This window comes from Labrus bergylta, chromosome 18, assembly GCF_963930695.1.
Source record: "Labrus bergylta chromosome 18, fLabBer1.1, whole genome shotgun sequence".
Taxonomy (NCBI): Eukaryota; Metazoa; Chordata; class Actinopteri; order Labriformes; family Labridae; genus Labrus; species Labrus bergylta.
The window spans coordinates 8,518,593-8,531,388 of NC_089212.1; the positions used below are offsets into that span (position 1 = coordinate 8,518,593).

The 12,796-nt window shown below is 41.8% G+C and overlaps 1 protein-coding gene across 2 annotated transcripts in view; it reads left to right on the forward strand.

Moving 5' to 3' along the window:
• Positions 1-12,796, forward strand: part of prkd1 (protein kinase D1) — a 50,675-nt gene that overhangs the window by 20,613 nt on the left and 17,266 nt on the right. The window contains exons 3-13 of one of the 2 annotated variants that reach the window (XM_020641987.3): positions 6,517-6,648; positions 6,734-6,903; positions 7,182-7,205; positions 7,614-7,824; positions 8,450-8,527; positions 8,631-8,829; positions 8,918-9,041; positions 10,248-10,325; positions 10,781-10,948; positions 11,434-11,545; positions 12,629-12,681. In XM_020641987.3, the coding sequence (XP_020497643.3) occupies positions 6,517-6,648; positions 6,734-6,903; positions 7,182-7,205; positions 7,614-7,824; positions 8,450-8,527; positions 8,631-8,829; positions 8,918-9,041; positions 10,248-10,325; positions 10,781-10,948; positions 11,434-11,545; positions 12,629-12,681 (1,349 nt within the window). The remainder of the gene's footprint in view (positions 1-6,516; positions 6,649-6,733; positions 6,904-7,181; positions 7,206-7,613; positions 7,825-8,449; positions 8,528-8,630; positions 8,830-8,917; positions 9,042-10,247; positions 10,326-10,780; positions 10,949-11,433; positions 11,546-12,628; positions 12,682-12,796) is intronic. The other variant, XM_065966551.1, reaches the window with a different exon arrangement.

The following is a 12,796-nucleotide window of genomic DNA, read 5'->3' on the forward strand; positions in this document are numbered from 1 at the left end:
AGAACATTGTGTTCTTTTGAGAAGTCAACGACCATCATAAACTCCAGCAGTTTATGATGCTGCAGAGCATTTTGCCCAGACAGCTGGTGACACATATAACTCTGTAATTCTGAGGGTCACTTTTGTCACCCTTTTAAATATCGGTGTAATAAGACCTTGACTCCAACTCTTGGGGAAATATCCCACACTCAGAATTAAATTGAATAATTTGAGAATAGCCAATTAGAATTGTTCTGTGCTATTTTTTAGCATTTCGTTCAGTATGCCATCAGGGCCACATGCTTTTTTGTTTTTGAGGGTAATTTAGTTTTCAGGTGGTTCAAATTAACGGGATAATCTAGGGGGTTTTGGTAGTCTTTGATGACCAGTTCCAAATTTTGTAGTTTTTCTAGTATTTTAATGGTTTCAGAGTCAGTTCCTGGTGGTTTAGGTCCAAATAAGGACTGGAAATGTTCAGTCCATATGTCTCCGTCCTGTATGACCAGCTCTTCAGGCTCAGACTGACAGACAGACTTCCATTGGTCCCAGAAAGAGTTTGACTCTATGCTCTCTTCAAGTCTCTCTAATGTTTCTGCATATGGTGGATCTTTTTGTTTCTGATTGTATGTTTATAAGTTTTAAGTGTTTCAAAGTACTGAAGGCGTAGTTGATTGTTTGAAGGTTCTTTGTGTTTAAGGTTTGATAATTTTCTGACTTCTTTTCTCAGATTTTGACACTCTTTGTCAAACCATTGGTTCTTTTTGGTTGTTTTCCTTTTGTTTGTACGTACTTTCAGTTCAGCTTTTTTTGCTGTTCTTTCAAAGATATAACTCATATTTTGGACAGCCTTACATATGCCTTCAGTAGTAGGGGATAGGGGTAATCTATAAACTCTTGTACTAATGATATTGCTCAGTGCTGTCGGGGCTCCATCTATACGTCCTGGGGATGTTGAACAGTTGGCTGGGTTTGGTCCTGTGTCATGTTGTTCTGTTTGAGGAACAAGGTGATTTGGTTGTGGTCTGATAGAGGGGTCTGGGGCTTGACTGTGAATCCACTGAAAGAGAGGGGGTCCATGTCTGTGATCATATAATCTACAGTGCTGTTGCCAAGAGTTGAACAATAAGTGAACCTTCCCAAAGAGTCGCCTCTTATCCACGATGTACAGACCGAGGCTTCTGCAAAGCTGTAACAGCTCCTTCCTGTTCCTGTTGATCGCCGTGTCAAAGTTCTTTCTAGGAGGCAGGTGGAGGTGGTCAGTAGGAGCTTGTTGGATTATAAAACTGTCTCCTTGACTATTAATGACTTCAGAAAGTGTACCAGACAGAGTATTAAAATCCCCACAGATGATGATATTTCCCTGGCCCTGGTAGTGGCACATCTCTGACTCAAGGCAGGGAAATATGTCATCAGAGAAATAAGGAGACTCGGAGGGGGTGGATGTAGAGTTTCGACTTTCTGTGTCGGGATAAGATCTCTTTTGATTTTCAGCCAAATGTAATTTTTTTCTAGTTTGAGAATCTGTATTGAATTGTGTAACTGTGACTTATAATGAGTCCTCCTGAGTCTCTGCCTTGGCTAACAGTCGATCGTTTTTGGGAAGGAGCGATAACCTCTCTGTAATTTGGGGGGCAGTAGGTGGGTACATCAGCTCTACACCATGTTTCTAATAGGATAATTATGTCATTACTATTTACACTATTTACAAAATCAGAGGTTTTACTCTTCAAGCCAAAGAGTGAGGAGTAAAGATCTTGGATATTCCAACAGCTTATTTTAAATGAACTCATTGAGATTATGAACCAAGGATGAAATGAAACAAAAACAAACACAGAGATAATCCGAACCCAGGTTACCTGGATAAACTACTACTACTGAAATATATGATGTAAAATATAATATAATATAAAACATAATAAATGAACATGTATAAATGTATGTATATTTAAATTAATACTTATCAAGTGAGGATTTATTTGTCTCTGAATATTTAAAATAGTCATTTTAGTTTGATTATAAATATATACATAAGTGATAAAAAACAAGATTAAACCAAAACAATGTTACTAATATATTATTATAAATTGTGGACCCCAGGAAGAGTAGCTGTTGCCTACTGTAATAGTTAATGGGGATCCTGATCAAATAAAAAGATGGGTGACTATCTTATTAGAAGTCCGCTGCACAGACACTGTAGCATCTGCTTGATCTCTTCCAGCTCTGAGATGTGCGGGGGTGTAGGTTGAGGAGCTGGTCTGGCCAGAGCAGTAGCATAGGTCATCTTGAGGGAGGGGGCCTCTGCTGACCAGAGGGGCTCTCTGAGTGGGGGGTGCAGGAGGGTGTGGGTGGGGACGGTGATGTGGAGCAGGAAGACGGGGGCTTGGCTGTGGTGGTGTGCTTCTCGGGAGTCTGAGGGTCCTATAGTGGTCTACTGTGGTGGGGGGGTTGGGGCTTCTTCCGAGGGCTACTTACTTGAGTGTTTTTGCAAACACTCTGACTCCATCTCTGTTGAGGTGTAGCCCGTCATACAGGTTTCAGGTGCCGATGGTGGTGTAGTGAGCCAGGTGGACATTGGGGAGGGTGGAGCAGTTCCGGGTGATCTCCATGTTAATGTCATGTATAACATGAGGTGGAGTGTCTGTACGGGGCAGGAGGGTGGAGATCACAACCCGTGATTCTGGAAACAGCTTTGAGGCTCTCTCTGCTACCTTAGTGACTGCCTGGGTGGTATCTCGGACAGGATGAAGGATGTCTATAGTCACTCTGCCACCACGGCCGATTCCCTTTGAAGGTGTGCTGGTAGCTGTTACAGACAGCATTTCTCCACAGCTCTGTGTGCTTGGTGTGGAAGATCAGGTTGTTTATTATTCTCTTGCTGTTGAGGGAAGTGTAATCTGCATACTGGCACTCAGTATAGCTATTCCCACTCAAAGTTCTTGAAGCCAAAATACGGCCCTAATGGGCGCTTCCATCTTGCGATTTTGATGTCATTTGGAGCCAGAGTCTGCACAGTAGGGTCTGGCGGGAGGAGACCTGGTAACACGACCCGCCCATTTAGCGTACTGCCCTGATGACTTATGCAGCCCAGATACGCCGAAAGCGCTCTGCCGGTCGACCAGTCTCATGAAGAAATGTGTAAGTATAACCAACTGCCGTAATGAAAGTCTAATATTTAAATACAGTGTTTTAAAAAATCACGCTTTTTGGATCATTATTGAAAATACGTGGGCTGCTGGGTCCTCTGTTTTTAACGAAATCATTCTATATTTAAGCTAGGTTAGCACCACAGACCGTAGGCTACAGGTGGTATGTAGGTAAGATATGTTGTATTTTGTTAGAAACTGGTAGTTTGCAATGTGATTTATGTCTGCTTATAATAATTGTTTTCATTGAACAATAAATCAATTGTTTTTTTGTATCTTCAAGCTATTATTAACAATACAGTCTTCTAAAATAAAAATCACAGAGTCATACACCAGCTAAATGTTAAATAGAAAGGTGATGTTTTCTTTTCCATTTTACAATCAACAGAACCTAAAAATGACTTCTAATTTCAAACTTCGTCTGGTCACCCGTGTACAGAGGTCAGGCTGGGGTCGCTTAGTTTGAAGGAACCTCCTCCTTTTTTCACCTGTGCTTGGACTAAGAGCTGTGCCAGATGCCCGGCTCATCCACTGTGGTAGAAATGACCTTACACCAGCAGCTCTCCCAGATGAAGAGTCCTCTCTGCCATCACCCAGAGGAGCTGATCGACGTCTGCACAACTGAAGAAGATGGACAAATTCTGGTGCTTTGTGACAGTGAACAGTGAGAAGGCTACCATAGTCATCCTCAGATAAAACACAGAGATCCTGGTCAATATTCAATGGTGCTATTTTTCTTTACATGATGTTGCCCTGTGTTTGAAAGGCCAAATGTTGGAGGGTTGTGTTGGATTTGCTTTTTAACCATATTTTAAAAGTCAAACAATCATCTAGGATCTCTTTACTTTATTTGATTTTTGTTGGGATTTCTTTGTTAAATCATTTTTTATACTTTCTCCTATGTCCCAGCAATTCGACCTGATGTTCTCCCTTACTTATTTTCCACATGGTTAATGAAGCCAGGGGTTGTTTATTGAAGATTTCTTTTCAGAAAATGTTTCAATAAACTTTTTTTAAATCTGACATGACTGTTTCTGATTAACTCGAGCACTACAATGTGTTGGTCACAGTAAAATAATTTAGCAGTTAAGTTTATAGCTCACATTTGAAAAGGCCTTTAACTGACATTCATTTCTTCTTGACCAACAACAGCTAAGACAACAGCAAAGCTAGCAGATGAGCTCAGCTTGTTACAGCCGGGCTCGTCTGAGATAAATGGCCTACAAACTTATTTAATATTAAACATTTAAAGCCAATAAGCGTAGCAATATATGCAAGAGATTCCATTTATTCAATCACACACTTGTCAAACAGTCTGGCATTTTGTGCTACTGTTTTCAAGAGTTAATAACTGAAGAGAAGAAGACCATCGAGAGAGGACAGGAAACGCTCAGGGGACGAGTCCTCCATGTTGTCAGGGGTTGCTGATGGATCTGAATCTGAGGGCATCTTCTGTAATAAAGAAAAACAATCATGGAGTTAAATGTAAAGTATAATGAATTTTACTGTGATGTTTATGCCTCAAACCTGAAATAAGATCTGTCCTGAGGTTCTGTTAAACTTCAGGTTCTAAAGTTTGCTTTAAAGACAGGATAACTATTTTAGAGGAAAATGTATATAATAAGACATGATGAATCCAATAATATGATCAGCTTTATGAATTTATGTTTTAAGACAAGTGTTCCTGCCACTTTCTATTGAAGATTATTTTAAACTGTCATCACATGGGGCAGCCTGATGAATTAAACTAATGTTAAATATTCTCATATAATCACAACATAAACAGAGCTACAATAATTAACTTTTGCCAATGACTCAGCAGTAGCCAGGGATGTGAGCTAACAGGTGAAAACTGAAACAGCAGGATCAACCTGAGAGGCAGAAATCAGAAGCTTGTATATTTTAATATACTGTTTAATACTGTTATACTATTTAATATATGAAAATTTAACAGTTGCAGAGTCTTTCCCGTCTTTGCTGAGCACACGCTTTGTTGGAAAATAGTGAAAGGCTCATCTCGTATCGACGCCTGTTCTAAATAAAGGCCGGCTCATTGCATAGACTGATGGGAATAAAAGGTGTTAGGCACTTAGGGTCAGCCACAGGTCAGCTTTGATGCTGGGCTGCCCGGTTCGAGGACTGTAGCCTCTGTACATTGAGTGCTTGACCTCCCCACTAGGCCATGACGCCCCTCTAGTGCTACTCCTGACAGAGATCAAAACAAACTGAGTGTTTTCATCTCATAATAAAGTTTACTTTACTGTACTTACAATTGGATCAAGCGTGTCATTCATAGTCGATACGTCCCGTCCTGCTGGTTTACAGTTTTTCCTCCTGCACTGTTTGTTTTCCGGCTACATGCTTGCTAACAAGCCCGCGGCAAGCGCTCCTCCACGCTCCTAATTCCACCACATCAACACAGCATTTATCTTCACACAAGGACTACCTAGTAGACTCTCAAACACACACACACACACACACACACACACACACACACACACACACACACACACACACACACACACACACACACACACACACACACACACTGAAGCATATAATAACAGTTTGGGGGCTCGTTCACACTTCCAAACGTATGCTGGCCCTCCAAACAAAGGCATAAACAATAATTTGAATAAATGGAGGTAATTTCCTGCAGCAGAATGTCTAATCAGGGACGTATTCTGCTGGAGGACCACGGCAAGGAAAGCGAAAAGGCGGGAGACATTTTACACGCAGAGAAAGAGAGAAAGAGAGAGAGTGAAAGAAGCTAAAACATGATATCCCAAAACTACCCATCATGCCTTGCCAAAAGCCTGCTGGCCAACCGAACGAACACTCGGTCCATCTGCACCCGCCGAGAGCCTCTCATCACTCCCAAACATTTACAAAATACCCGCTAACAACCCATTCATTAGTCTTTGTCTGCACTTGTGTTGATCTGCCTCCCTCCTCTTCCTCCGAGCAGCTCTGGATGCTGAAACAGGACGAGTGAGGAGGACAGATTTGAGCTTTCTGAGCCATAAATCTTCCTTTGATTCGTCATAGAGCTCTATTGTTGTCCTAAACTTTTTAAAAACCATCAATGAGACAAAGTGTTGCTCTGAATAAACTCCACACATAATGTTGGGGTTCAAATACAAAAATAAAGCGACCCAGAAGATATACTATGAGATGAATTCAACATAAAGTCTCCCATACATAAATGTACATAAATGTACATAAATGTATGGGAGGCGTCTATAGTGCACGATAATGACGTTGTTGATGTCGCACGAGAGAATTTTAAGACTTCTAAACACGTTTTTGTTTCTGCAGAACAAATGTCGTCTGATGGAATAAAAGATCTCTGGATGATCTGCTCGTTTCTAACTCTCTTTTATATTTCCTGCAGCTTCAGCCACCGTGGAGGACTTTCAGATCCGTCCACACTGTCTGTTTGTTCACTCGTACCGAGCGCCGGCCTTCTGCGACCACTGTGGCGAGATGCTGTGGGGACTCGTGCGACAGGGACTCAAGTGTGAAGGTGTGGACAAAGACAGAATCATAGTCCATCCTGTTTTTCATCCCTAACATTTTGGTTCATGAATCTGTCTTGTCGTTGTGTCCAGGCTGTGGTCTGAATTATCACAAGCGCTGTGCCTTTAAGATCCCAAATAACTGCAGCGGGGTGAGGAGGCGTCGCTCGTCCAACGTGTCCCTGACGGGGGGGCTCGTAAACATGTGTCGCCCCCTCTCTGCTGAGCCCTCGCCGCCACACTACACTGACGATGCTTTACTGGTCAGTAGACTCGGGTTCAGGTTCATTACATACTTCTACAACAAGTCTTTGAATATTTTATTTGAAGAGCTAAAACCTGATTACGTAACTGCCTACAGATATATGAATGATGATATGTAGATCTATACATGTAGATACTGTATCTAGATGTAGATGTGTAGATGAAGTTTTGAAGGTTTTCCTTTAATGTTGCACATGTTGCATTGAAAATGCACAAAAGCCTCTGAGTTTACCTTTTTAAACCTTTAACTTTCTTTCTCCTCTCTCTCATCGTTCAGTCTCCGGTCAGTCCAAGTATGGAGGTAAGTCCCAACGATGGAGTCCATCATGAACCTCTCTGAAGACTTTAGTTGGACTGAATGTTGCATGCATTTCTAATAAACATTTTCGACTGTTATCACTTTAAAAACAAAGAATCGATCAACACTTTGATTCAGAGTCGTTCAACTTGTGTGGAGGGAAGAGAAAATAAAAGTTGTTTTGTTTGTGTGTATCAGATATTTGAGCTTTTGATTTGAAGTCAGTCGATGGTTTAAAGGATTTGAATTCTTGAGCACTTCTTAAAAACAGACAAGGACTCAAACATTTGACCTCCACACTTTTAAAAATGGCCGATAATGAATGCTACCGCTGTCATTACATCAGGTGACTGTGTCTTGTTTGTACAGAAAGTTTAGAAGAGGTGTTCTGATCTCTGTCGCCCCCTCCAGCAGAAAAACCAGTTGGAGTACTTCCCGGGGAGAGAGCGGCGCTCCAGCTCTCAGTCGTACGTCGGTCGTCCCATCAAACTCGACAAGATCCTACTGTCCAAGGTCAAAGTCCCGCACACGTTCCTGATCCACTCGTACACCCGACCCACCGTCTGCCAGCACTGCAAGAAGCTGCTCAAAGGCCTCTTCAGACAGGGCCTGCAGTGCAAAGGTACGACCCTTCCTTTTTAGACTTTTACACATTCTACAATTCACTTAGCAGACGTTTTTATCCAAAGCGACGTACATCAGAGAGTAAGTAAAACACAAGCAAGGATCTAGAAAAAAAGGAACATTGTCAGTAAGAGCAAATGATCAGCTTTGAGTCTGATTGGACACATAGGTGCTGACAGGCATTGCACAGAGGCGAAGCACAACATTGACGGCAGTTCTTGAGAGCTCTAATCAGTATAGAAACCATCTTATAAGTCATCGTTATCAAACAAAAACCATCATCATCATCAATAAAATCGAGACCATCATCATTAAGTTAGTAGGTATTCAGTACAACTTAAAGATTCTCTAACGCTGCAGTGAAAGATTTGATCTCTCTCAGAGTCAGGCTGGTCCTGAGGATGTTCGTTTCCTTCAAGGTTGTGCAGGAATAGCTGCTGGTTTATTTGGGATTTATGGTTTGATCTTCTGGATTGGGTTGCTAACGTAGGTGGGTGTTTTTTAAACTGAGGTATTCCCCCTCTGTTCAAAAAGGTAATCCCGTCAACACACGCTGCAATGACCACCGTCATCAGATTGATTCGTCTGACCCCAATTGAAACCTGTTCCTGTTTCTTCCTCAGATTGTAAATTTAACTGTCACAAACGATGTTCTCCAAAAGTGCCAAACAACTGTCTGGGAGAAGTTTCCAAAAATGGAGGCAAGTTTCAACACACATACACACACAAACAGATATAATTAAAAATATAAACTGTGACCTAAATTTAACTTAATTTCTGCGTCTGTGTCTTTGTTGTGTTCAGAGCTCCTGAGCCCAGGGGCGGAGTCAGACGTCATCATGGTGGAGGGTTGCCTTGACGACAATGACATGGACAGAGGTGGCCTGCTGGACGACATGGACGAAGCTCTGACATCAGAGGGGGGTCTCATGCTGGATGCAGGGCCTAGCGACCTCTGCGACATGCATGACCCCGACCTGGACGAGTCCAACCGGGCCATCAGGTACACTAACAAACACACACAAACACACACACACACACTAAGACAGATACAGAGATGTGAGGCTAACGTGTGTCCTGCCCCCCTGCAGCCCGTCCACCAGTAATAACATCCCTCTGATGCGAGTCGTTCAGTCTGTTAAACACACAAAGAGGAAGAGCAGCAACGTGATGAAGGAGGGTTGGATGGTTCATTACACCAGCAAGGACACTCTGGTACTCCACCAAACTGTCTGTTTACCTGTCTGTCTGTTTCCCTGTCTGTCTGAATATATAACTCTGTTGCGAATCATAATCCCTTATTGTAGAGTAAAAAAAATAAATAAATAAGGGATCCAGAATGAAGCCTTGTGGGACGCCATATGGATGATATTTCTTTCTACGACTGCAACAAGAAGTTTTGAATGTTTCAGCTGCAGCTCCAACGTATACATGGTGTACAGCAGATGGTGTTAGTGCTTTGTTTAGTCGCTGCAATCTTTCACAATCATATATTTTATATGAAAAATCAAACATAAAGATCACAGCTTGATCTCTTATCCAGAACATAACCTGCTCCGAAGCAGGGGTCCAGCAATTAGTTACCATGGTGATCTAAAGAGAAGAAAATCCTGCACACTACTCTTCTTCTGCATCACAAGTTTATTAGAACAAATCATAACGTTTCGGTCCCTCTGAACCCTGAAGTTACCTCGATAACTGAAAAAAACAGCTTCAGGCCCCAGAAAGATTTAGGATTTATTTTTTAAAAGAACTTCATGCCATCTGATTTGTGTTTCTTAAACCTCAAACAGTGCCCTGCTGTCTTGTTTCTAGTTTCAATGTTGTGGAGGATAAAGTCTGCATCCAGTGTGTGAGGGTGCTGTGTGCTGCTCTTTGTTAGATGCTGTTTATTCATTTGTTTTATCTCATTTGTTGTTTTCTTTTGTTTCGACGTCGAGCAGCCTCTCTTTTGTTCAATCTTTTGTTATTAATGAATAAGAGAAATGCCAATCAGGCCATGTTGATATGGAAATTAGGCACGTTTTGAATATTGGCAGGACGATTAATTGAGTAACAGCGAGAGACAAAAAAAGATAATGAGGAAATGTTGATAGAAAAGACGTTATTTTGACTTGTTGATTTGTGTCAGTGCAAATATTTTGGCAGATTTCTCGTCTAAACTTCTCCAAATGTTCCTCAGTTTTAAAAACAAAAGAGTGAAGAAGTAATCCGCATCGTGAGGAGGTGTTACTGATCTTCATCTCTCAGCTCGGTGTTAAAGTTTGAACATTTTTAATGAGATTCTGTTTTGTGGTCTGTTTCTCTTCTCTTCCTCTGACTCCTCCTCTGGACACACACCACACTGACTTTATATCTGTTTTGGTGCATCCACTCTCTTCTCATCTAACTTCTGATACCTTCTTCTCCTCCGTGTTTCAGAGGAAGAGACATTACTGGAGGCTGGACAGTAAATGCATCACGCTATTTCACAATGAAACAGGAAGTAAATACTATAAGGTAAGACTCTCTTCAGCAGTGCAGTTTTTTCCTTCAGAAATGTTTAAATAAATGTTGACATTTTCAGAGCTGTTTTGCGTATTTGTCTAAAGCATCTGTTCAGGAAGTTGCATGTTGGCATCTTTCAAAATCTTGTTGCTTCATGAAACATTAACAATCTCTGAGCTGGCACCCTATGTGCTGAAGATGGGGAACACGTTTTGGGTCATGAAATGAGGCAGGCCTGGTTGGTTCTTTTGGTAAATGTTGCAAAAATGGATAAAGAGAAGACAATTTCCCATATTTTCCAATTTCAAATGGACACTAGAATCGTCAGAATCTTTTCAGTAAGGCCTATGTCGCTCTTTGATTGAAGCCACATGCATGTTCTTTGGGTACCCAGACTGCAGCTGGATGGAGGGTTTTGTTTTTGAGTTGCAATCACTGATTCATATCCATCTTTGGTTTCTGTGCAGGAGATCCCTCTGTCTGAGATCTTGTCTCTGGAAGCCGCTCAGACTCTTTCTCTGCTTCCTGAGGGGGCCAATCCTCACTGCTTCGAGATCGCCACGGCGTCGCTGGTTTACTACGTCGGAGAGAATCTGCAGAGAGCCGAATCATCTGTGAGCGGCAGCAACATTCTGGTGAATAGTTATGGATGGATGGTGAAGAATGTATGCTATTTTATGTCCACACTGAGACATTGCAGTTTAGGGGATATTAGCCATCTTTTATTTTAATCCTTTTGTAACTTAACAGAAGTTCATCCAATACTTTTCAACACCTCAATGCTAAGCATGAGGTGAGCAGAGTTTTTCAGTGAATTAGTTCTTTCATAGTTTTTGCCCAGATTACTTTCTACCTTCCCTCAATCCACTTCTCTTGTTCCACTCCACTCCAGCTGGGGGCAGTAATGCATGTCTACGCTGATTTGCCAACCACCAAATATTACAAGAAAATGAAGAATCCAAATCTGTTTACGTTTATGATAAGTTACACTTTGTTTACAGTGAGAACGTTTTGGACGGTAGCTAGAACTGCTTGTTTTTTATCTTTCCGTACCCTTGTGCATCAACGAGAAAACACATGATGATCACTTATAAATAAATGTTATTACTACCTGTTCCAGGTGAGCGGGGTGGGGCAGGATGTGTCTCGGATGTGGGAAATGGCTATCCAGCACGCTCTGATGCCAGCGGTCTCTACGGGAATTTCCCACAATCCCCACCGCGGAGGACACAGTAAGACACCAACACAGCTCACAGAGAGATCGCCTTGAGAGTTCACAAAAAATTCAACTATGGGTTCACTTAATAAACTAATAAACACAGGAAGACACATAAACTTCAAACATCAGATGACGGCAAACTTTATGTTGATAGGTGATAAAATAAGTTGTGATTTTAGAGCATACCTAGACTAGTTTGATTACTTCCTTAAATTCAAAACCTCTTGTTACAGTCATTGTAGGAAATACCTTCCATATGGCTTCCCACAAGCCTAGGTTCTTGATCCCCTACTGCTGTTATTTTGTATTCAACAATAAGGGATCATCGCTATGCAGATGACATTGATGTTTATTCGGCTGTTGATTTTGATGAGCTGGGGTCCCTTTACTGCCCTGAAAGTGTCTGCATGGCTGTATCTGTTCATGATATAGACTTTTAAGTACAAGATATGCACATGTTCTTTATGGTTTAAGGCCCTGTTACACAACAATGGTTTCAGCCGAAGACAGTAACCTCTTGTTGAGGTTTTTACTGTTCGTGTAGACAACAACAGCATTTAGTTTGCCATAGGCTCTATGGCTATTGGCAAACTGATTCTTTTCTTTACTCCCTAACTAATGTCTGCGAGAAACCAGATAAATATACATGTCATTTTAGCACAATCCCACCTGTGAATCAGACTCCTCTCAGGTTTCCAGCTCAAGTAAAAATGTTTCCGTTGATGCTGGATTCTCCTGCAGACTCTCAGCTCCCATCAGGGCTGTCGACGCCCACATGAAACCCATCAGAGATATTTCAGACCTTTACTGACGTCAAAGCGATCATGACTAACACTTCACTGTGTTCTCTGAATCCTTGTGCGTTCACCTGTGGGGAAAGAGGACTAAAATAATACTGTGGTCCAACCGCCTCAAGGCTTCACATTCATAACAGTTCTATAAAGACACAGAGTAAATACACATCAGCACAAACTTCAGGCATCTAAAGTGAAACCTTTATTCTCACCATTTTTGAAACGATTTTCTTTATTGGTGAGTTCACCCTGAACGTGTTCCTGTGGTTTGAACTCTGAACTCTTTTGTGTCTCATCCACAGAGGAAGTTTCCATCAGTATTTCTGTCTCCAACTGCCAGATACAGGAGAATGTGGTGAGAGCACACACCCACAGACGCGCACGCGCACGCGCACGCGCACACACACACACACACACACACACACACACACACACACACACACACACACACACACACACACACACTTATA